The sequence below is a fragment of the Tiliqua scincoides genome, chromosome 3 (assembly GCF_035046505.1).
Source record: "Tiliqua scincoides isolate rTilSci1 chromosome 3, rTilSci1.hap2, whole genome shotgun sequence".
Lineage (NCBI taxonomy): Eukaryota > Metazoa > Chordata > Lepidosauria > Squamata > Scincidae > Tiliqua > Tiliqua scincoides.
This window is the reverse complement of record NC_089823.1, coordinates 57,440,764-57,462,808: the sequence shown is the minus strand read 5'-3', so window position 1 is coordinate 57,462,808 and position 22,045 is coordinate 57,440,764. Positions and strand designations below refer to the sequence as shown.

At 44.6% G+C, this 22,045-nt stretch overlaps 1 protein-coding gene across 5 annotated transcripts in view; it reads left to right on the top strand.

Annotated features, from left to right (window-relative positions):
- The window catches only part of APP (amyloid beta precursor protein), a 195,212-nt gene that overhangs the window by 29,789 nt on the left and 143,378 nt on the right, over window positions 1-22,045 (top strand). For all 5 annotated transcript variants that reach the window (XM_066622528.1, XM_066622530.1, XM_066622529.1 and 2 more), the window contains exon 2: window positions 19,199-19,366. In XM_066622528.1, coding sequence (XP_066478625.1) covers window positions 19,247-19,366 — 120 coding nt within the window. In that variant the 5' untranslated portion in view covers window positions 19,199-19,246. The remainder of the gene's footprint in view (window positions 1-19,198; window positions 19,367-22,045) is intronic.

Below are 22,045 nucleotides of genomic sequence, written 5' to 3'. Positions count from 1 at the left end.
GTTCTGAGGTGCAGGGAGGCCATGCGTGGTCTCCATGCATCTCAGAAGGTTTCCCAGAGGTTTCTGACACTTTGGGAACTGCTGCGGTTGGGGTTTAGTCCATTGATGGATCAGACCAGAGTTGGATAACTGATTTCAGGTTGAGAGAGGTTTTTGACCTCAGGTTGAACTCTTTTACTTTCTTTGTGCCCAGGAGCAGTGGTTCCCAACCTGGGGTATGTGTATCCCCAGGGGTACTTGCCAGGACCTTTAGGAATACTCAAGAAAGAATTGATCATGGAAAAAGGCAGGTTTGTATTAGAATGTCTTGTGGGGATAGCAAGGCAGGAAGGCAGCTAGCTGGCTGTGAAAGGCCCACTAACTGCTAATTTTTGGTCATCGTGTCTTGTATTATTAGATATGAATCAGTAGTTGAAAACATATAAATTGGAAATAACTTTGACTATATTAATTACAAACATTTTGCTAGTATGATGGGTCCAATATATGGAAATGGACTGCCAAGGGGATACACAAATAAGAAAATGGAAACCTCTGCCCTAGAGAGATGATTGAGTTGAGGGTTGAGTGAGATGTTTCTGCCTCAAAATGGTTTGATTGTTATACCCTTTTGCTACTCAAGATAGCAAGAAAATAGGATTAGTTTGATAGATCTTGGAGATTTGAGCCCATTGCTCCTTTGCTAGTCTAAACAGCTTTGCTTTTCTCTGTTGGCAGGATAGGCCAGTATTTGTGCCATGCCTATAATATCTTGACAGTGCAATTAGGCAAGTGTAGTCACTCCAGGAAATTTACATATTTCTCCAAGCAAGGAATAGGGAAATGGTACCAAGCAGGCAGGAAAGGTGTCCTCTTGAATATGGTTTGGGCCCAATACATTTCTAACACTGACTCTTGACCAGAGATTGTTTTAGAGCCACCTCAACACAACTAGAGTTGATGTATAACAGAAATTATCCCCATTGCTTACCTTCCAAAATGTGTGTATTCAATTTCAGTCTTAGTTTTGCTACAGTGTTACAAATGACACCACTTCTGGGGCTAGTAAGGGAGAAACAAGAGGCTTTGCCGTAGTGTTGTCAAGATGTGCCTTTTACCTTCTACTAGTGATTGCCTCCAGGATATTTTATGAAGAAGTATTGGTGATTTATTTTAGTTGCTTTGTGATTTGACCAATGGCTATAGGTACATCATAGGGTAACTTTTTTGATCTTTGTTTTCAGCAAATGCATGCACAAAGTAATACATTTTCTTTGCATCTTAAACTGGAGTAACCGTGAACTGGATTTGAGGATACCATCCACCAGTCCTGCCCATCGGTTTGTTTCTGTATTTATATATACTTCCTTTTCTCCTCCTTAGAATACTCTTTGGATATCGCTTAGGGTAGTTTACATTTTCAGTCTTCCTAGACCTAATAAGGGTCTTTAGGATACAATCATGCAGTTGAAATTGAAGGCACACATGTTCTGCTCCTCCTGCCTGGTTTTCTGTCCTACTCCACATACTTGCATGGAGGAGGGAGAGAGAATGACCCCTAATCACATGGTTCTAATACTACTAAACTAGCAACTCACCAGGTGTGTGGGCACCAGCGTATGTGTTCCCTTGCTTCTAATTGAGCAATGGGTGGGGCATGTCAGACATATTGTCTGAAGTGGTCCAGTAACTCCCTAGTTCCTACCATTACTGCTGTTAGAATGTTTCCTTTGGATTGTATCAAAATCCTCTTGCTTGGCTGCTGTCTGTCATTCATGCAAGAAGAGAACGGGTACTGTTTTTGGTGAATCTCTTCTTTGGCCTCCTGTGACACATACCATCTTGTTCATGTGGGTGACCCAACCATTGGGAGCAAATTCTCAGGGGTGTGTGAGGGAGTCTCCTAGAATCTTATACCTCCCCCCGTTCTTGCAGCAGCAGGAGAACAACGTTCATACACAAGAGGGTTAGGGTACAACCCTCTGTCTATAAAGCATACATTGAGAAACATTTTTCAACCTTTCTGATTTGAGAGTATGGAAAGGTAGTTGAAGAACTTTAAATGGCTAAGTAATGCATGAAAAATGATTCTGCATATGTGCCTAGGAAGGAGCATTTTAGTTTTTGGATCAGAAGTTGCCTAATTAGTGACTGACTGTGCAACGGGAACACATTTTTGTTGTAGAGATGAAGATTTAGCTTATTCTGGAATGTGGAAACTAATGTCTGAAATCGGCAATAAAATTGATGGATACGAAAAGAAAATGACATGATATCATCTGTTCTGGTTTCTCCATCCGTTCATCATTAGCTGAAATGGCTGCAGTCTTGCTGAGCTAGTGTCATTTGGGTTTTGTGGGATTCTACATAATGAAACTTGAGCTGCTGGAGCCAAAATGGACTAGACATTTTCTTCCTCGGTGATAGTGGAACTCGTGACCCTTTCACCATATGACTGCTCTCATTAGGTACTAATAAGAAAACAGCAAAAAAAAAAAAAAAAGGTATTGTGGGGAATAGGGGAGATTTCTTTCTATTTATATCTTGCCTGTCAGAATGCTACAGCTGAGCAGTTTCACACAAATGAGCTGTGGTATGTATTACGCAGTTTTCCATGAACATATAAATCTCCTCCAATAACAACTTGTTGTTAATCTTGCCTGTATATCCTTTCCACCTGTCTGTGTTTGCTGTTCCAGAATATAATTGGACTAGCTCTCTGTTATTATGACCCCTTCTTGGGTGGTGATACTTCCTTCTTAAGGTTTTTGCCTGCTTCAGAAAATGACCTGTGAAAAAGTGAGTGAAATATTATTTTGAGAAATAAGGTGTGAAGAGCAAATAGGACCTAAACACTTGAGATGTCTCTTACTACCCTGGAAAGTACTTGATGCAGACATTTTAAAGTGAAATATTTTTTACTACTGTGAAAGCGTCCACTAATTTGAAAGCCTGTTGTAAAGCGTCAGATTTTTGCCATGTGCTTACAATAATAGTGCCTGGGTTTTCCGTAAAATTGGTGCCACTACTGAAGAGGTCCTGCTGCCATTGTATACCTGAAAAACTTTAGTCAGTCAGGGCACATGCAGCACAACTTTGGATAATGAATAAAGCTCATAACAAGCACGTTTTCAACTGGTGACTGTAATTTTATAAGCACGGCCTGTGGCTCTTGAGTAGCAGTGGGTTTTCTTAAAGAGGGAAGCATACTGTTCTGTACCAAAGAGCTGAGTTTTCTTGTTAGTTGTGGTTTCTTTGGTATAATGAGAAGGCCTGGTAGCACCCATAGGATGAGAAATTTCCTTGGTCGTGTGAAGGCGCAAATGGATTACTCCTTTTGTTCATGTAGAGAGCTTCCAGTGGCAGAAGCAGTAGTCAAGATGCTACCTTTAATTTGCAAAGTGTTCTAGAATTTTGGTAAAGTGCAGTGAAACAAGGGACACAGGTGGGAACTATTCCACAATACATTAAAAATCTTTGGAGTAGAATTGGACAGTTATTAATTTTGTAATTATAATTTTATTTTCAAACACAAAATTAACAAGTACAAACTCGGAAAGTTAGAAATAGAAATTAAAATAAAAGTAGAAATAAAAATGAAAACAGGTATTGAAAGTTGTGTGGCAAGTATGGTGGCACCACATTTATACCTAAAATAACATACCTTAGCATATCTTAGGTAGCATATCTTAAATATGTCTAAAATATATTTTCAACAACAGAGAAAATGTTTCTGTATATTAGAAAGATTTCACTTTTGCCAGGCTCTTTTAGCTGGACAACCAATTGGAAGAAAATACTTGCAGCTCTTGCTCAGTTAAGGCATCTTTATTTTCAGCAGGACAATATACAGGACAACATGCCTGTCTAAGGACAAGTAGGACCAACCCAAAGACCACTCCTTGAATGTGGCTTAAATAGTTTGTCCATTAGTTAAATAAGTTTGTCCATTTTGGCTAAATCCAATATCTTTAACCAGAGAACTGGGCAGTTCTGATGTGGGAGAGTGAGCCTTACCACAGGTTCTTTGATCATAGTAACTGAGAGCTTTGCAACTGTTTTGTGGAAGTAGGATTCCTTCTGCAACTTTTAGTTGAATACTGTGAAATTGCAGACAGGAATGTAGAGTTGAGTAAGTAGGTGGCAAAATGAGCTCAAAGTTAGGTGCTTTTACATCCTGTTGATTTCCTAAGCACCTGTTTAACTTTCCTACTGAAGCAAGTGGTACCTAAAAATGTTTACATTTGATTGGATTGTGCCCGGTTTTTATAAGAGGAATAGGAATCTAAGGGCCCAGTCCTATCCAACTTTTCAGCTCCAGTGTAGCCACACTGCAGCCCCATGGAAAAGGAACACATTAACAGTATTATTATTAACAGTATTTATTAACAGTATTTATTCCCATACCTTAAGAAGGCCCTAGTAACTGCCCCTCCACCGCAAGATACAGCGCACACCCCACTGGCATGACTGGACCAGCACTGGAAAATTGGATAGGAGTGGGCCCTAAGGCTGCAATCCTATCCACACTTACCTGGGAGTAAGGCCCATTGACTATAATGGGACTTATGTGTGAGTAGACATGCATAGGATTGGACTGTAAGCTACTTTGAAATGCTTTTCTTCTGATTCCCATGAAGAAGAGATGTAATAAAGTTAAACGTGAGCTTGCAAATTACCAGATTTCATTCATCTAAAGTTTTCTTCTTAAGCTTATCTCTTGTTCTTGAGAACATTCCCTTTACTACTGACAAGACTGTCATTGTAATTTTATGCAATGGGAGATGCAAACCCAGTAACATAATCTTTCCTATCTTACACCCTCCCACTGATTCAGTATGAAAGGCAAGGATCCTCTATTGTTCATTCAGATTGGCCTCTGTCACCCCAGGCAGAATCCTTCTAACTTAACTGAAGAGTTCTGTAAAGTTATCTACAAGGCTCAAAACCCACAATATCCTTTGGTCTTGTCCAGGGCAACAGTTTCATCTCTGGAAAGATTTTTCTTTAACCTTTCCCTTTCCCAACTCCATGTTCTTTCTCTGCCCAGTCACTGGAGTGAGTTTCATAGTCCCACATCCTTCCATGTGATTTATGTGGATTTATATATTCATATGTGATTACACCAAATAATTTAGGGAGAATATGACCAAAGAGGTACTCATGAACTGGACTCTTCACCTGTAGAGAGCTGGAAGTGATTTGTATGATTGCAGCTGCTGGAAAAAAATTAAAAATAGTTGTTTATAAATGTGTGTGTCATATAAACTTGCGCCGTAGTCCTTTCTCGGGGGAAAAGCATTCTAGAGCTGGTGATCTAGTATACTGCTAATGTAATGCAGTATAGTAACATGGTAATAAGTGTTGCTTTTGCAGAAATTAACAGATAAAATCATTTGATGCTTGAAAATTGAAATGATTGTGTTTGTTTCATAGAAATGTTTTGTGTTTCTTTGGAAGCATCATTTCTGCTGTTCTGTTTGTTCATTTTTGTCTTATTCTTTTCAATACAAGCTGTTAATGGTTTCTTTTGTGTCTTTGTAGCTTCCTGCAGTACTTTCAGAAAGATGTATTTCAAATTGATATCTACTGACTAGAATTTTGAGAAATATTTACATTTATGTTGGTTAGTTACTTCTGGATTTGGGGTGGCATGTTGTTGTTTTCTAAGTGGTATGCACAAAGTCCCCATATATTTTTGAAAAGCATTTAAGAAACAATGAAGAGAGCACCTCAGCAGTTCACGTTTTGCTTGATGGACAGGAGAGAAAGTAAATAGGGTGGATGCTAGTGAGCTGCATTCTGCTAACTGGAGGGTCACTTGCTTACCTAAGAAGGCCAGATTGGTGGAGCGCTGAAGAAGAAAGGGGCAGGCTGTAGAAGGCGGTGGGGGCAGAGCGGGACAACACAGATGTCCAATGAGATCACCAAAGCCCAGGCAGCCCAGCTGGTGGGGATGCCAACATCATGAAAATTATCTGTAAAGAGATCCTGGCTAAGACCATTTTTGAGAATGAGAAGGTGGGCAGGCAGAGGTGTGCTGGGCTGTGCAGAAGAGTAATGAACACATCTTATATGGACCTTGGAATGAATCTGGCTGTGCTGAACTATAGGTCCATGCAGGCCATCTTTGGGCCTCATTGGCAATCAGTCATGTGTCTTTGGAAAGCCTCAAATAGGCAACAGCACTCCTGTATTTCTCTAGCTTCTGGCACTTGGATATGCTGCCCTTGAACTTGGAGACTCTTGTTTAGCTATTGTGGTAAACACTAAAGGTGACATTAAGGTGGACTGGCATGTTCAAGACTCTCTACATAAAAAGTGGTTCTTGGTGTGTTGTGGGTTGGCCGCCACTATATTTGATATAAGAACCTACTTCCTGTTTTTCAAGTTTTTCTTTTTGTTTAATGATTTCTGCCCAGCCCGCAGGTATATACATTTGATCCCTGTTGCCTGTATGCAACGTTGGGCAGAAATGGCTTAATAAACGTCACTGCCATGTATGACTGTAATACTTACTGGATTTTGTCTAAGCAAGTGCTACTCAAAGGTGTAAATGTGATAGCTTCTCAAAATAGGTCAGACTTGCAAATTAGAATTTTGGGTGGTTGTTTTTATCAAATTACTTTACCCCTGGGGGCTGGGGATAAGAATAGGCCCTCAGTTTGGCTGTACTTGTTGTAAGAGGCGACTAAACAGCCACCGGGTAGATGGGACTCATCAGCCTGGGAAGGCAGCTCATCTGAGAGAAGGAAAACTCTGATCCCAAACCTCCACTGCCTTGTGGCTACATCCAGTTATGGAAAAGGCTTCAGGAGTCAACCTCAAGGCAAAATCCGGAGCCGGAGTCCCTGAGGCAGTTCATGGCTGAACACAGTCACGTTCTGGCAACTCCTGCGACGCCGCTGGAACCAACCGTATTGGCCTCTGCCTTTCCATTGGACCATTTCAGCGATGTGGAGAGGGGGGATTTGCTGCATGGGTAACGGCCTATCCTCCATACCTACTTTACCCAGGCTTCGCGCACTGGAGAGGACACTCTGTTCCAGAACCACCATTCAGAGCGTGACACCATAGTCTTCCGAGATTGAAGGATGCCAACTTTGCAAGAAAACATCAGTATTGACTCTGCTTTAACAAAATAAAATGACTATACCTTTTTTCCTTGAATACAATTACTGCAGGGAAGGAGCTAGAGAAGCCTTTATTGACCCCAGGGATCTACCAGTGCTACTGAACCATTATTGTAGAGTTAACTTACAGGGTGTGTGTTTAGTTGTCTTCCTATCTGTGTGGCAAAAAATGGCAAAAAATGTCTTGCACTGCACACAAATTGAGGAGGTTAGAGGAAATTGAGTTTTCCCATTAGGACTAAAGTAATGAAATTTTCATTTGTCTCTTATCAAATCTGTGAGTTTCCTTAATCGTATAAGAAAGGGTGGGAGTGCTTTTATTCTGTGGCAGATTGTTGTTGTTGTTGTTGTTGTTGTTGTTGTTATTAAACTTTATTTATATGCCGCCCTTCTCCCCAAAGGGACCCAGGGCGGCTCACAACATACTAAAAACAGATTAAAAACATAATTTCACCACAAATAAAAACATATTAAAAACACATTAACATATACCCATAAAAAACATTGTCAGATAAAAAGTCAGATAAAAAGAGCAAAACGTAGCAAATCAGAGGAATCAGACCTGTAAAAATACTAAAAAGATACAGAAAAGATGTTTAAAAAGGCCATGCACTCAGAAGGCTTCTTTAAACAATAATGTCTTCAGGCCTCGCCGAAAAGTCTCATGAGAGGGAGCCATTCTCAAGTCAAGGGGAAGGGAATTCCATAATGTTGGTGCCACTACTGAGAAGGCCCTATTTCTTGCCGCCGCCCCAAGTACCTCCCTAGGCGGTGGCACTTGTAAAAAGGCCTTCTCTGATGACCTAAGAGGACGAGCCGGATTATACGGAAGTAGGTGATCTCTGAGATACCCTGGCCCAGAGCAGTATAGGGCTTTAAAGGTCAAAACCAGCACCTTGAATTGGGCCCGGAAACGAATGGGCAGCCAATGCAGCCCCCGGAGAAGCGGGCTGACAGAGTCAAACCGCCTAGCTCCAGTGACCACACGGGCCGCCGCATTCTGCACTAATTTCAGTTTCCGAACCGTCTTCAGGGGCAGCCCCACTTAAAGCGCGTTACAATAATCTAACCTCGATGTCACCGTGGCATGGATCACTGTGGCCAGGTCTGCCCGATCCAAGTACGGCCGCAGCTTGCGCACCAGCCGAAGCTGAGCGAAGGCCCTCCTAGCCACAGCCGCCACCTGGGAATCCAGGAGCAGCTGCAAATCCAGGTGGACCCCCAAGGTGCAGACCTGCTCCTTCAGAAGGAGTGCAACCCCATTCAGAGCAAGCCGATAGTCCAGTACCTGCATCGAGGATTTCCGAACCAGGAGAGCCTCTGTCTTATCCGGATTTAATTTCAGCTTGTTAGCCCCCATCCAGATCCTCACTGCTTCCAGACAGCGCTCCAGGTCCTCAACCGCCACCCTGGAGTCTGGAGGAAAGGAGAGATAAAGCTGGGTGTCATCAGCATATTGATGACACCCCACTCCAAACCCCCGGATGACCTCTCCCAGCGGTTTCATGTAGATATTAAATAGCATGGGGGACAGAATTGAACCCTGTGGCACCCTGCACCTCAAAGGCCAGGGTGTCGAACAGGCATCCCCCAGCACCACCTTCTGGGACCGACCCTCCAAGTAGGAGCTGAACCACCGCAAAACAGTGCCCCCAACTCCGCCAATCGGCCCAGAAGGATACCATGGTCGATGGTATCGAACGCCGCCGAGAGGTTCAGCAGGACCAACAGGGACTCACTCCCCCTGTCCAGTCTCCGGCGTAGGTCATCCACCAAGGTGACCAAGGCAGTTTCCGTCCCAAAGCCTGGCCTGAAACCAGATTGAAAAGGATCCAGATAATCCGTTTCATTCAAGACCCTCTGGAGTTGGGCCGCCACCACCCGCTCAATTACCTTGCCCAGAAACGGGATGTTGGAGACTGGCCGGTAGTTATCCAACACCGTGGAATCCAGGGAGGGCTTCTTCAGGAGGGGGCAATCCACCGCTCGTTTCAAAGCGAGTGGCAACGTCCCCTCCATCAAGGAAGAATTAACCACCCTCCCCGTCCAGCCAGTCCACCCCGGTCAGCTCTTATTAGCCAAGCTGGGCAAGGGTCAAACAGGCAGGCAGATGGCCTCACACTCCAAAGGAGTCTGTCCACATCCTCAGGCTGTACAAGCTGAAAAGAATCCCACAACACTGGACAAGCGGTTGCCAAGGGGACATCGTCAATGTGGCATCCAAGTTGTGATGAATACGATCGATTTTTTCTGCAAAGTGTTGCGCAAACCCGTCACAGCGGCTGACCGTGCATTCCTCCTGGTCCACTAGAGGGGCCTGATGAAGGAGGCCCCGCACCACACGGAACAGCTCTGCTGGACGGTTGTCAGCAGACGCAATGGTAGCAGAGAAGAACGATCTCTTCGCTACTACCACCACCACGGAGTAGGCTCTATAATGAGCTCTACTCCGTGTCCGATCAGATTCATTGTGAGTTTTCTGCCACCGTCGCTCTAGACGTCTGCCCTGCCGCTTCATCATTCGCAGCTCCTCAGTAAACCAAGGAGCTGCTCCAAGTCTGTGACGTGGCAGAGGTCGCTCCGGAGCAATCTCATCCACTGCCCTGGTCATTTCCCCATTCCAGAGGTCAACCAGGGCCTCAGATGAGGGGCCAGTCTTGGCAGTGGGAAAATCCCCCAGAGCCCTCAGGAAACCTTCAGGATCCATTAGCCTCCGGGGGCGGACCATAGAAAACGGCCCCCCGGCTCTGCGGAGGAAGGAAGTTGCAACAAGCCTAAATCTTAGCAGGAAGTGATCTGTCCATGACAATGGAGTGATCTTAATCTCCTCCACATCCAGATCACTGCCTCCGTGTCCAGCTGTGAACACCAGGTCCAACACATGTCCTGCAGTATGTGTCGGGGCCCAGATCTTCTGGGACAGGCCCATGGTTGTCATGGCGGCCATGAAATCCTGAGCTGCACCTGCCGCAGGGGCCTCGGCATGAACATTGAAGTCCCCCAGCACTAACAGGCGGGGGGCCTTCAATGCCACCCCCGAGATCATCCCAGTCAGCTCAGGCAGGGAGACTGTTGGGCAGCAGGGCGGGCGGTACACCAACAGAATCCCAATCCTGTCCGGTCCTCTCAACACAACATGCAGGCACTCAAACCCAGCAGACTGCTGGACAGGGCACCTGGTAAGGGAGATCGACTCACAATAGACCATTGCAACTCCCCCTCCCCGTCCCTGCAATCTTGGCTGCCGCACCACCTGGAAGCCTGGTGGACAAAGTTCAGAGAGACTAACGCCTCCATCCATGTCCAACCAGGTCTCCGTAATGCCTACCAGGTCGGCTTTCTCATCCAGGATTAAATCCCGGATGATACAGGTTTTGTTATTCACCGACCTGGCATTCAAAAGCAGCAGCTTCAGATCCAGGGACTCACCGCCAAGACCACCAGGCATCCGAGAATTGGGGGAAGGACCAGAAGGGGAGATGATCTGCCTGTGATAAACTCTCCTTCTCCTGTAACGGCCTGTCCGACCCCCACCGCCATATCTCCCCTGGCCCGTCACTCTCTTGATAGTGGCACCCTTCCCTTCCCCTGAGCTCCCTCCTGAGAAAAAACACATGTGGCGAGGCCCACCTTCTGAGACTGGCCTATACAGAGAGCGACACCCAGCAGGACTGCTTATAAGAAGATAAAAACAAAGGCAAGCCCGGCACTGGGTGTCACACAGGCGGATCCTCTGCTGCAAAGCGACTGTTGCTCCTCTCTCCCCTGCCTAAACAGAAGGGGAGGGTATCCGACCGCTGTTATTCCGCAGACCAAGAGGGCACCAGATCTTCCAGGCACGAGCTCCGGGCTAAGAGCCAAGGGCCAGCTCGCGCCTCTGGCAAGCCCAGCAGTGATGTAAATACCTGCCAGGGAAGGGAGGAAGAGAACAATCAGGCAAGCAGGTGGACAAGCTTGCAGACTCCACCCCTCATCCTCAGCCAGCCAATCCCCCAGCTGGGCCTGATGGGCCCTTCCAATACTCCAATATATACAATATATAGCAGTTGTGCTTTTATATTATATATATATATAATGTGTGTGTGTGTGTGTGTGTGTGTGTGTAATATATATATATATATATTATAATAATACCAAGTGTACCAAGTTCCTTGGTTAGTTCCCCCCCCCTCCCCAAAGAAGGATAAGAACATAAGAACAGCCCCACTGGATCAGGCCATAGGCCCATCTAATCCAGCTTCCTGTATCTCACAGCGGCCCACCAAATGCCCCAGGGAGCACACCAGATAACAAGAGACCTCATCCTGGTGCTCTCCCTTGCATCTGGCATTCTGACATAACCCATTTCTAAAATCAGGAGGTTGCGCATACACATCATGGCTTGTACCCCATAAAGGATTTTTCCTCCAGAAACTTGTCCAATTCCCTTTTAAAGGCGTCTAGGGTAGACGCCAGCACCACATCCTGTGGCAAGGAGTTCCACAGACCGACCACACACTGAGTAAAGAAATATTTTCTTTTGTCTGTCCTAACCCGCCCAACACTCAATTTTAGTGGATGTCCCCTGGTTCTGGTATTATGTGAGAGTGTAAAGAGCATCTCCCTATCCACTCTGTCCATCCCCTGCATAATTTTGTATGTCTCAATCATGTTCCCCCTCAGGCGTCTCTTTTCTAGGCTGAAGAGGCCCAAACGCCGTAGCCTTTCCTCATAAGGAAGGTGCCCCAGCCCCGTAATCATCTTAGTCGCTCTCTTTTGCACCTTTTCCATTTCCACTAGGATGACACAGGGCTTCTACCTGAGGCTTCCAACTGATCTTGTAGTTGAAAGACTTTTTGTGTCAAAAACAGGGAGGACTCTTCAGAGTGAAGTAACCTGTTTTTGTTCTGGTCCCTGGTTGGGGCTGTGTTTTGAGTTGCATTAAAAGGAGCAAAGGAAGCTACATCAGGAAGTCTGTCTCATGTATTTGGGGCCATGTATTCCTGCTCCCTGAGGATGGAGACTTACCCCCTGGGCTGAGGGAGTGGGTGGGGTAGCCACCACAGTCTAGTTATAAAACTTTTATCCTGACACACCTTGGTGATAAAAGCTATGTCAGAATGCAGCTTTCCTCAGCTCCCAGTATGATGAGAAACTGGAATTAACACTGGCCATGTTTAAGATATAGGGTAGCAAGAATTATAGGTATTTGGATAATGTTATCTGCTTTTTTATTCTTGCAAGAACCTGTTGTGAAGCCATTCTTTAATGTTCTCGAGAAGAACATGTTTGATTTGAGAGTTTTTTTCCCCCCCCAGAGGATCTCTCTCCTACCTTTTAATTCATGAACTGTAGGAGATGGACAGATAGGAAATTGCTGTGGTACGGAATTTAATAGAACTGGTGTTATGTGATTTATGATTAATACTTTTAAAGGTAATGTTCTGTATCAGTGGTTCCAAAAGTGGTGAGTTGCTACCCACCACTGGAACCAAAGCTGGGTCATTCCGCCTTAAGGAGAGTGAACCAGTAATGGGTATCTTGAGGGTGCCGCAGCTATCGTGGCACTGAAGGAACCCAGGGTTTTTTCCCCCTTACCTGGTGGGTCGCACTGGCTTCAGCGAGGGACCGGGAGGCCCACAGGCACACTTTGGAGCACATAGGATTGGAGCACACTTTGGTTTTTGCACAAAAACCGGAAGTGTGTTCCAATCCCCAAATGGAGCAATTTCAGCCATTGGAGAGGTCTGTGGAGGAGGTTATAGGCCTCCCGGACCCTCCCTGAGGCCAGCACGATCCCCCAGGTAAGGGGAAAAGCCCCTGGGTTCCTGTGGTTCTGTGATCACTGTGGCGCCGTCAGGACACCCCCTTGCCCCTATTCCCTGTCTCCACAACTACGCGCAACAGTGTCTGAGTATTTGGAAACTGCTGTTCTATATTGTATGCAGATAAGAGTGTACATTGATTCTTCACTAATAAAGATGATCTGGGTCTATATAAACTTGTGCTACAAGAGAGCTTATTTGGCTTATCTCATAATGATTGACTTTAACAGCTCTGTACTGCAAGGGCAAGAATAACTGTAGTGCAGGACTGGTTTCATTGGACCAGTCTTTGTTTTGTGGGTATACAAGCCTTTGCATTGTGACAGTTATTTAGTTCAGACAGCTCTGAACTGGAACTTATTTCACTTTTAGATAACGAATGCCACAATCCTTTATATGTTTTTTTGGCAGTAAGTTTCATTTTGTTGACTAGAGCTTAGTCATAGGAAAGTGTGCTTAGGATTGCAACTTTAAGTTGTGATTCAGTGTATGCTTTCTTGGGAATGAGACTGCAGTCATTGCCAAACTTACCTAGAAGTAACCCCATTGACTATAATGGAACTTACTTCTGAGTAGACATGCATAGGATTGGGCTCTGAGTCTCGTTGAATATAGTGGGGTTTAGTTCTGATTACACATGCACGGTATTGCATTGTTAGTTAGTTGGCAACCTTCAGTCTCGAAAGACTATGGTATCGCGCTCTGAAAGGTGGTTCTGGAACAGCGTCTAGTGTGGCTGAAAAGGCCGATTCGGGAGTGAATTGCATTGTTATGACCCTAAATATTCAGTCACTGACTTGCAGGGCATGTTTACTTTGAAACAGTGGGACTTCTTTGTTCTAGTAAGCATGTGTAGGACTGCAGCTTTAGCCCCTAAACATTAATTCATAATCATTGCAATGTCATCATATTTCTCTTTTCCTGGTTAATTGAATTATTAAGACAAGTCATGAGCACACTGAGACTCCTTCACAGCACTGGAGCTGACAGGCATTTGCTAATTAAGCCTCTAGCATATTTAGTATTCCACGTTAATTATTTGTTGAAGACATTTTAATGTTTCTTGTCATATGGAGTTGTGAATGCAATTAAGGGACACTTTAAAGTTATACAGAAAAGCTTAGATCGTAATGATTAATGCAGATATGTAACTTCCATCATTCAACTATTATGTGGCTCTTGTGGATGGGACAGACAACTAATGAATTACCTATATTTGCAGCTGTTGGTAGCAGATGTCTGTGTAACATTTGTGTTTTATTTAGTATAGGAGCATAGTCACTCCTCCTCTGCCAGTATTTCTATGTTGATCCTAAAGAAATATGATATTACCTTTATGAGATTTCTACATGTAGTCTCTTGTAAAACTGAAACTAGAACAGAGTTATGTCAAGCACTTGTCATGCCCAAGTATATAATAGATTTGCTACACTGATTGTGTCACCTCTATTCCTTTCATTGCTCTTAGAAAGCCAAACTATATTAAAATAGTCCACATAGACTTCAGACTGTTCATAATCTGTTGCTAGTGCCAGGGTGTTGGGGTCCCTGGGACAACTCATTGTGTTGGGCCCACCATGGTACCTTCTGCCCATCCTTGATGGTGCACTTCTCAAGTTTCATACACTGGCCCAGCCAACTGGACCTGATGATGGGCATGAAGATTTGACCAGTGCACGATCTGCCATTCCTGGCATCCTTGCAAGGGCACAACTGGGGTCTTAACACCTCATCAGCCTAGGAACTTGCTTTCCTTGGCCACTGAAGCTTTTTTGTTTGCCCTTGATGACAATACTTGGTCATCTCAGTGATCATCCCTTACTGCTTCCCTCCTTTGTGGCCTTTTTGGGTCGTAATCCAGCATCTTCTGGTGTGTAGCCCTGACTCTAATTTGCATCCTGGTTCTTTCACTGATGTGGACATCTCACTTCTCACAACTCGGTTCTCCACAGTGATACTTTTGAAAGCTGTTTACCTTAAAACATTTAATGGACACTGAAAATTAATTTTACTAGCCTGCTTGCAAAATGAAGTGGTGCCTACAGCCCAGGTACTGGAAATAATCAAATCTTCCTGAACTGATATTTCTTGAGCATGCTGCAGTAATTGCCCGATGCCAGAATCTATTCATTCTAAACCTCATAAAGCCCTTTCATTTGTGCTCCTGCCCCAAATGAGGTTGTAAAACAAAATGTGGTCTCTCTTGCCAGTTCCATGAACAGTTCCTTAATTGGGAATTTTAATAATGATGGTCAAATCTTGTTTGAATTTCTTTGTTCCCATGATTGTATGGAGGAGTAGTGTTTTATTATTAGTAATAGATTTTTTTGTGTATTTGATGTACAAGAAACTAGCAACACAATGCAGTGGCTGACACTGATCAATTACTAATTTCTACTAAGGGTCTAATTTGAGGGTGGCCAACATTTATACTTTCAGGCATAGCTATATCATGTGCTAGTGTTAAGGTACTAAAAAGACCAAGTCTGTCCTGGTAGTAGCCTCTGGTTGAATACAACTCTGAACCACTAGGTAACAAATCTTAATCAAATTTTAATTCAGTTATAGAGTACATGAACTTGGTCATAGTCATGGCATTGCATATGTAGTGGTCGGGTTGGTAGGGGAGACATTCTGACTCTTCGCAACTTAGAACAAACTTTTTTCTTTTCCTCATTTTATTTATTTATTTATTTTCCACATTTTTATACCGCCCTTCCTCCAGAGGAGTGTACACAGCTGCTCCCCTCCTTTTGTCCTCACAACAACCGTGTGAGGTAGGTGAGGCTGAGAGAAAGTGACTGGCCCAAGGTCACCCAGGAAGCTTCGTGGCTGAGGGGGGGATTTGATCTTCCAGGTCTAAGTCCAATTCCCAGACCACTACACCACCCTATTAGCCAGACCTTGATCAGACTTTAACACCTTGATTAAATTTAGTTGATTTGTCAAGGTCTGTTAAAATAATTGTGGGAAGAAATTATGTTTGTTTAATTGGCTATCTCTGTACAGGCCAGGTGTCAGATTGAATTGCCCAAGGTGGTGCAACTTCTTGTGTCTTTCTCTGCGGAGTTCCATGATATCTCTCTAGGAAAGGAACTTTGGAAGAATACAGGCTGACCAAGAGGAGTAGTACCTAGTGGTTAGTTGTCACTTTCTTCACTCTACATGCTCCCTGTTTTAGCTGAATGGGGGGGGGGAAGGGAAATCTTGGTATTTTGTATCCACTGCCACTAACTCAGGCTATGGAGACCAGGCAGAGGAGGGCTATCTGGGGGGAAAAATCTCTCCCAAGAGAGTGCTGAACCCCAGGGAGTTCTTACTAAAACTCAAAGTAATGTCTGCAGGGCAAAGAGACAAGACAATTCACTGAATTACCCGTGAATGTGGACAAGGCAGAAAAATGGTCAAAATTTGATGGCCTTATAGTAAGTCTAAACAAAAAGAGAATGGAAAATTTGGGGAAAGAAATGGGAATAGTAAAAATGCAAGCAAGCTGATGGAAAAGCCTGAGCTTGGCTGGAAACAACATTCATCAAATGGGTGCAATAATACCCACCAGGTGGAGTTAGGACACTACTCAAAACTCTCTGCTCACAATCCTCCTAACCCTTTTCTGCTTTAAATCCCGGTAGTCCCTGATTGCAATCTAGCTAGACGGTCCCTACCTTAAGATTTATATCTTAAGGACTTTCAGCAGGAGATTTACATTTTAAGGTAGGCTTAAGGAAACCCCAGTCATTGCAGGTATGACATTGCAGGCAAGTGGGTGCTTATCCCTGGGCTCGTGATGAATGGGGTCACTCGGGTGACCTGGGAAATATTTGCTTTGATGTCATCAGGTTACCTAACTGGAGTAGTGAAACCCACCTGGTCACTCCATCCCACCCCCTTGACCTAGATGGATTGATTTGGCTGCTTGATTGCTAAACGTATGCCAATCTGGGGGATTGGGGGTGTAGCCATTCCAGAGAAAGAGAAGCTAAATTCACATCCAGCACATTCACAGCAAATGATGTAGTTTCCAGACAGAGACTGTTTGGAGAGGCTGGCTCAGCATCTCTTTATGCTGCTGAACCTGCAGGGGAACTTCTTGGAGTTAAAAGTGTCGAAGTGTATACTTAAGTAAGAAAAAATAGGGCATTCATCGCAACATGTCTTTGCTTTTTCCTGGAAACTGATATCATTGACACAGTGATGTCTAATACATGTTTCCATTGTATTTATGCCAGATGCATAGTGTAGACAAAGTCATTGTGTGGTTTGCGTATCTGCTGACTCTCACTTCAAGCAAATGACTGTCTACTATTACATGACTTTATTATTGCTCACTAAGCATCTTGAGGTTACCGGGTAATTTGATTTTTTTAAGAGGATCAGTATTAAGTTACCAAAAGCCCACATGTCAGGTGGCATCAGTTTTTAGGTATCACCACAATGCCTGAAAACAGATGCATGATTAAAATCTGAGGAAAACATGATTCTGGTTTAATTACATGGATGAATGACATATGAACGTTTGCGCCCAACACTCATGGGAGCAACAAACCCCTATCTGGAAACTGTGTGTGTGTGTGTGTGTGTGTGTGTGTGTGTGTGTGTGTATTTGTTTTGTGAATTGAATGATTTTTAGAATTAAAATAAATGAGGTGACTTGTAATGAGAGACCATCAGCTTAATGTGCAATTCTGCTGACCCTGAATGTGTATTGAAAAGGAGTTATTGAAGGGAAAGTTAGAACTGTACAGTTCCTGTGCATGGATGTACTTAATTGAAAATTGTTTCCATCAGAGTTTCATGTGTTACCGATTCATAACTTTCTCAAGTAGGAAAATCATAATTGTATGCACATGAGAGTGTTTGTGAAAGTCATAAGGAAAGTCTTCAGTTGAATCAGCTCATTTGTCCATCTTGCCTAGTGCTACCTACTCTTCACAGAAACAGTTTTAATTCATATCAACTGAGAACCCTTGTTTGGAGGTATCAACATTGAAACTGATACTCTCCACGAACAAAGCTTTGCTCTTCTTCACTTTGCAATTGTACACTTTATGCGATATAAGCAAGTCTTCTGTGTGTTTGTTAGTTAGTTTGTTTGTATTTGAAGACATGTTCAGATGCATTCAGCTTGAAAACCTGCAAGATTTGCAGTCCCAAGTCCCATTCTTACAATGGTATTGTAAGAATACCATAAGTGGTAAGAATACCACTAGCAGCACAGCTGAAGATGGTTAGCATGGGTGTCCTTCATGTTTTTGTGAATGATATGGCAGCATTTGCTGTTATACTGATTTTAAAAGGCATGTAAAAACTTTCATTGTGCCTCTGAAATTCTAGCAGTGCATTTGGGAATTCCCCCGTGACGTATAGGCATCTCCCTTGCTTCATGAGGGGATAGTTAAGCTAGGTACTAGCATGACAAAGGGAGAATTGTAACATTAGGGAGAGTGCATCCATGTTGGTCATGCTGGACCTCTCAGCGGCTTTCATTATCCTGTATTGGATGGCTGCGTGTCTTGTTTATAGGTTTCGATTTGGTGACCAAAAGGTGTGGCTGGTTATGGAATTTCCCCAAACGAAAGGCAAGTTCTCTCCCAAGCCAGCCGGCTTTTGGGGACAGGACTGGGGATCAGGCTGTTCTGAAGAACCAAGGCTTGGCCTTTTCCTTAAAGACTATGGGAACTTGCCTGGGCTGATGGCATTGAAGCATGAGGCTGGTCTGAGTCAGGCTTGCCTCACAATGTACCCAGCACCATGTACGAGTCTGAAAAAATGTTTGGCAATAATTGTGCTATAGGTGTTAAACAATAGTGGCTGTTTTCTGGGTGTTGTGTTCCCTGTGCTGGAATAGGAAAGGAAGATGAGTCGGACCTGCCATTGGATGCTGTCCCAGTGCATCCAGAACTGCCTTCATCCAGAACTAATTTGTCTGATGTATGCCTATACCTTTTATAGAGTGTCCATGTATCAAAGCAACCCCCAGCTCCTGCCTTCTGGAACATCAGAGTGACTGAAGCCTGTAGAAGAGTGAATGGACAGTCACCTACTGTTCTCTAGTGGCCACATCATAAGAGGCCTATTGACAACCAACTTAGTCCCAAATTAGGAATTAGTCTGGAGCAGTTCTTTTGCTTTTTGAGCCTGAAGGAGTCACATGATTGTTGTTTCTTTGCTTTTTGAACTCTTATTTGTGTTTCTAAACCTTCCCCCCCTCCAGTATTTGAACAGTTGTCAATTGTGGATGCAATAATGAATAATTAATATCATTCTCTCATGTTCTTCTAGGTGCCCACAGATGGAAATGCTGGCCTGTTGGCAGAGCCCCAAGTAGCTATGTTTTGTGGCAAGCTGAATATGCACATGAATGTTCAAAATGGAAAATGGGAATCTGATCCTTCTGGAGCCAAGGGCTGCATTGGAACTAAAGAAGGCATTTTGCAGTACTGCCAGCAAGTAAGTTGCTAGTTCAGCATACAAGTTAATACAATTTAAAAAATATACACAAGGATGTAAATTGTACTTCAGCTTTAAAGTGAAACTCCCTGTTTATGTCTATATCCCTGCATCACCTTGTCTTTCAGACTGAGGGTCTCTCTAGCTATGGCCAGTGGGTTCCTTGCAAGGCTCACTCAAAGTATTCTGTCTGCTGGAGCTACTAGAGCTGGCTGAATAGTGAGCTGATTTCTTGGTTTTCTGAAATTAAGTAGTACTGTACTAGTCCTTTATCTAATCTTAAGTTCATATCAGTAATGCAGAGAGTTTTTGATAAGGTTCTCCTCAACATAGTAACAACAGTTTCCTGAAATGAAGCTAAAGCTAAGCAGCAGCTTCTGTTTGGGTTTCTAATGGAACTTTTAAAGATGAACCTCTTCTGAAAATCATTATGCTGCCTTTTGAAGTTAACCTTGAATCAGCTTGTAATACACAATCAAACTGCTTTTCGTATTTACGAAGATGAGTTGAATGACTACTGTGTCAAGGTCCCCACCCTGCACCTGGGACCCCGCCTTACCTCAGGAGAGGGCTCTGGGGCTGGGGAGCCAGGCAACATGAGAGAAGCCAGAAGGGCTGGAGGAAGGGCGAGGTGAAGGCAGCACAGGAGAAGAAGGGAGACCTTTAAGCCAAGGGAAGGGTGGCTCCCAGGGAACCGCCCTTTTTACCTCTCCTGAGAGGAAGCGGAGGAGCTATGGGAAGGGTAGCTGGCCCTGCAAAAGCTGGCAGGCCAGTGATGCAGGGGCTGGTTAGAAGCTGGGAGGTGGGTGGCTGTGCAGCCAACAGCCCCTGCCCAGGACCCAGACAGCAAAAGCCCAGCCAGGGAAGAGGACCAGGGTGTTGGAACCCCCTCTCCCTGAGCCAGTCTGAGGCCTTCTCAGGACTCCCTTAAAGGGCCAGTCAGCCAGAGCAGAGGCTCTGTCCCAAGAGCCTCGCACACTAAATGAAAAAACTTTTAGAAGTAAAAGAGTTGCATACCTCCCATCGACTTCCCTAGGCCAGATGCCCCAGGTGCCAGCTGTCAGGACCCCATGGAAGCCTCTGTGAGGCTCCTGACATGGCGGAAACCGTGCTTCCTGTTTGCCGGAAGCACAGTTTATAGCATTGGGAACCTTGGAGAGGTTTCCTCGACTTAGGAGAAGGTTGCACGAGGGTCCGTGAGCCTCTGGTGAGTAGAGGGGGTGGATTTCTGTGCGGGGGCGGCAGCGATAACCTGTGGGGAGGCGCCATCGCGGAGCTTTGCCCTGGGTGTGGGACTGAGGTCCACGGCTGGAAGAAAAAGTAAGAAGCCTGTGAGACTTGAAAACACCATTTGGTCATGTAGCCTTTAAGAATCTGTTTTTTAGAAATGTGTCATCTGACTTTGCTGAGAAGGGTAATCAGTAGGAAAATGTTGAAGATGATGGAAGTAAATACTGAAGTAAAGTTTATGATGCATGGGGCTCAGTTTAACTGCTTCAGCATCCAGTAAAAAGGGGGAGGGGAAGGATCTATTGCAGGGAAGACTTGTGTGGCCACGGATACAAAGTACCATGCAGCCTTGGCCACAAGCTAGACTTCATCTTTTGTTCTCCTGTTTTTCCTGCTGCTCTTTGTTGAGATAAATAATCCTTTTTTTGTTTTAGTAATATGGCGCTATAAACCCATTATAGTAGGAGTGATTGGCAGTGAGATGGGTATGTTTGGTTATAGCAGAAATAATTGATAATATGCTTAGACACAATCTAATTTTTTTTATTTAACCAGAGGCAGGTGTGGAACCTTGTGTTCCTTTTTGTCTGGTTTACACATAAGTTCTTGCAAGGGAGGGGAAGGAGGCAGCAGGGGCGGGGGGAAAGGCATCTACGCTATCCCCAGGATCGTGCTGCTCAGGGGGGCTGCAGGGCTGGGGTGCACCCACTAGTCCCTGCAGCAGCCTTCCTGGGGTGCGGGGAGCCCTGCGTGAGCCTCTGCAGGGCTCCCCAGGTTAGGGAAAGTGACTGTGGAGCGATCACATTGTGCCTCCACAAAACTGGAAGTGGAGTGCAATCGCTCCACTTTCACTTTCCCTGACCTGGGGAGCCTTGCAGAGGCTCGTGCAGGGCTCTCTGCACCCCGGGAAGGCTTCTGCAGGGACTGGTGGGTGCACCCTAGTCCCTGCAGCCCTGTCAGAAGTGAAAGTGGAGTGGAAAGTGAAAGTGGAGCGATTGCACTCTGCTTCTAGTTTAGCGGAGGCAGGGTGCAATCACCCCACTTTCACTTTGGAAGCTGTGGGGAGTCCTGCAGAAGGTTGCGCAGGGCTCCCCGCACTCCCAGGAGGCTGCTGGAGGCTCTGGTAAGTACAACCAAGCCCCTTTAGCCCCCTGAGTGGCGCGATCCTGGGGATCGCGCCACTGCCTCTGCTTCCTGGCTGCCCCTGTGTTACCAAAAGGGCTGTTTTGTTTAGGGGGAATTATTACACTACCCTTTTAGAACCTCAGGATCGCAGGCTGGATAACAAGACAGCGTAATGCAGAGAAATTCCCTTTTAGCTTAAAGAGGAGATTGAAAGATAACTTTTAATAAAAGATTATAGTTTTATTACAAAGCACAAAGGTAAACATAATGCACATGGAAAAAGTGGTAAGTATATGTTTCTTGGTCCTAGTACTTGAATCCAGT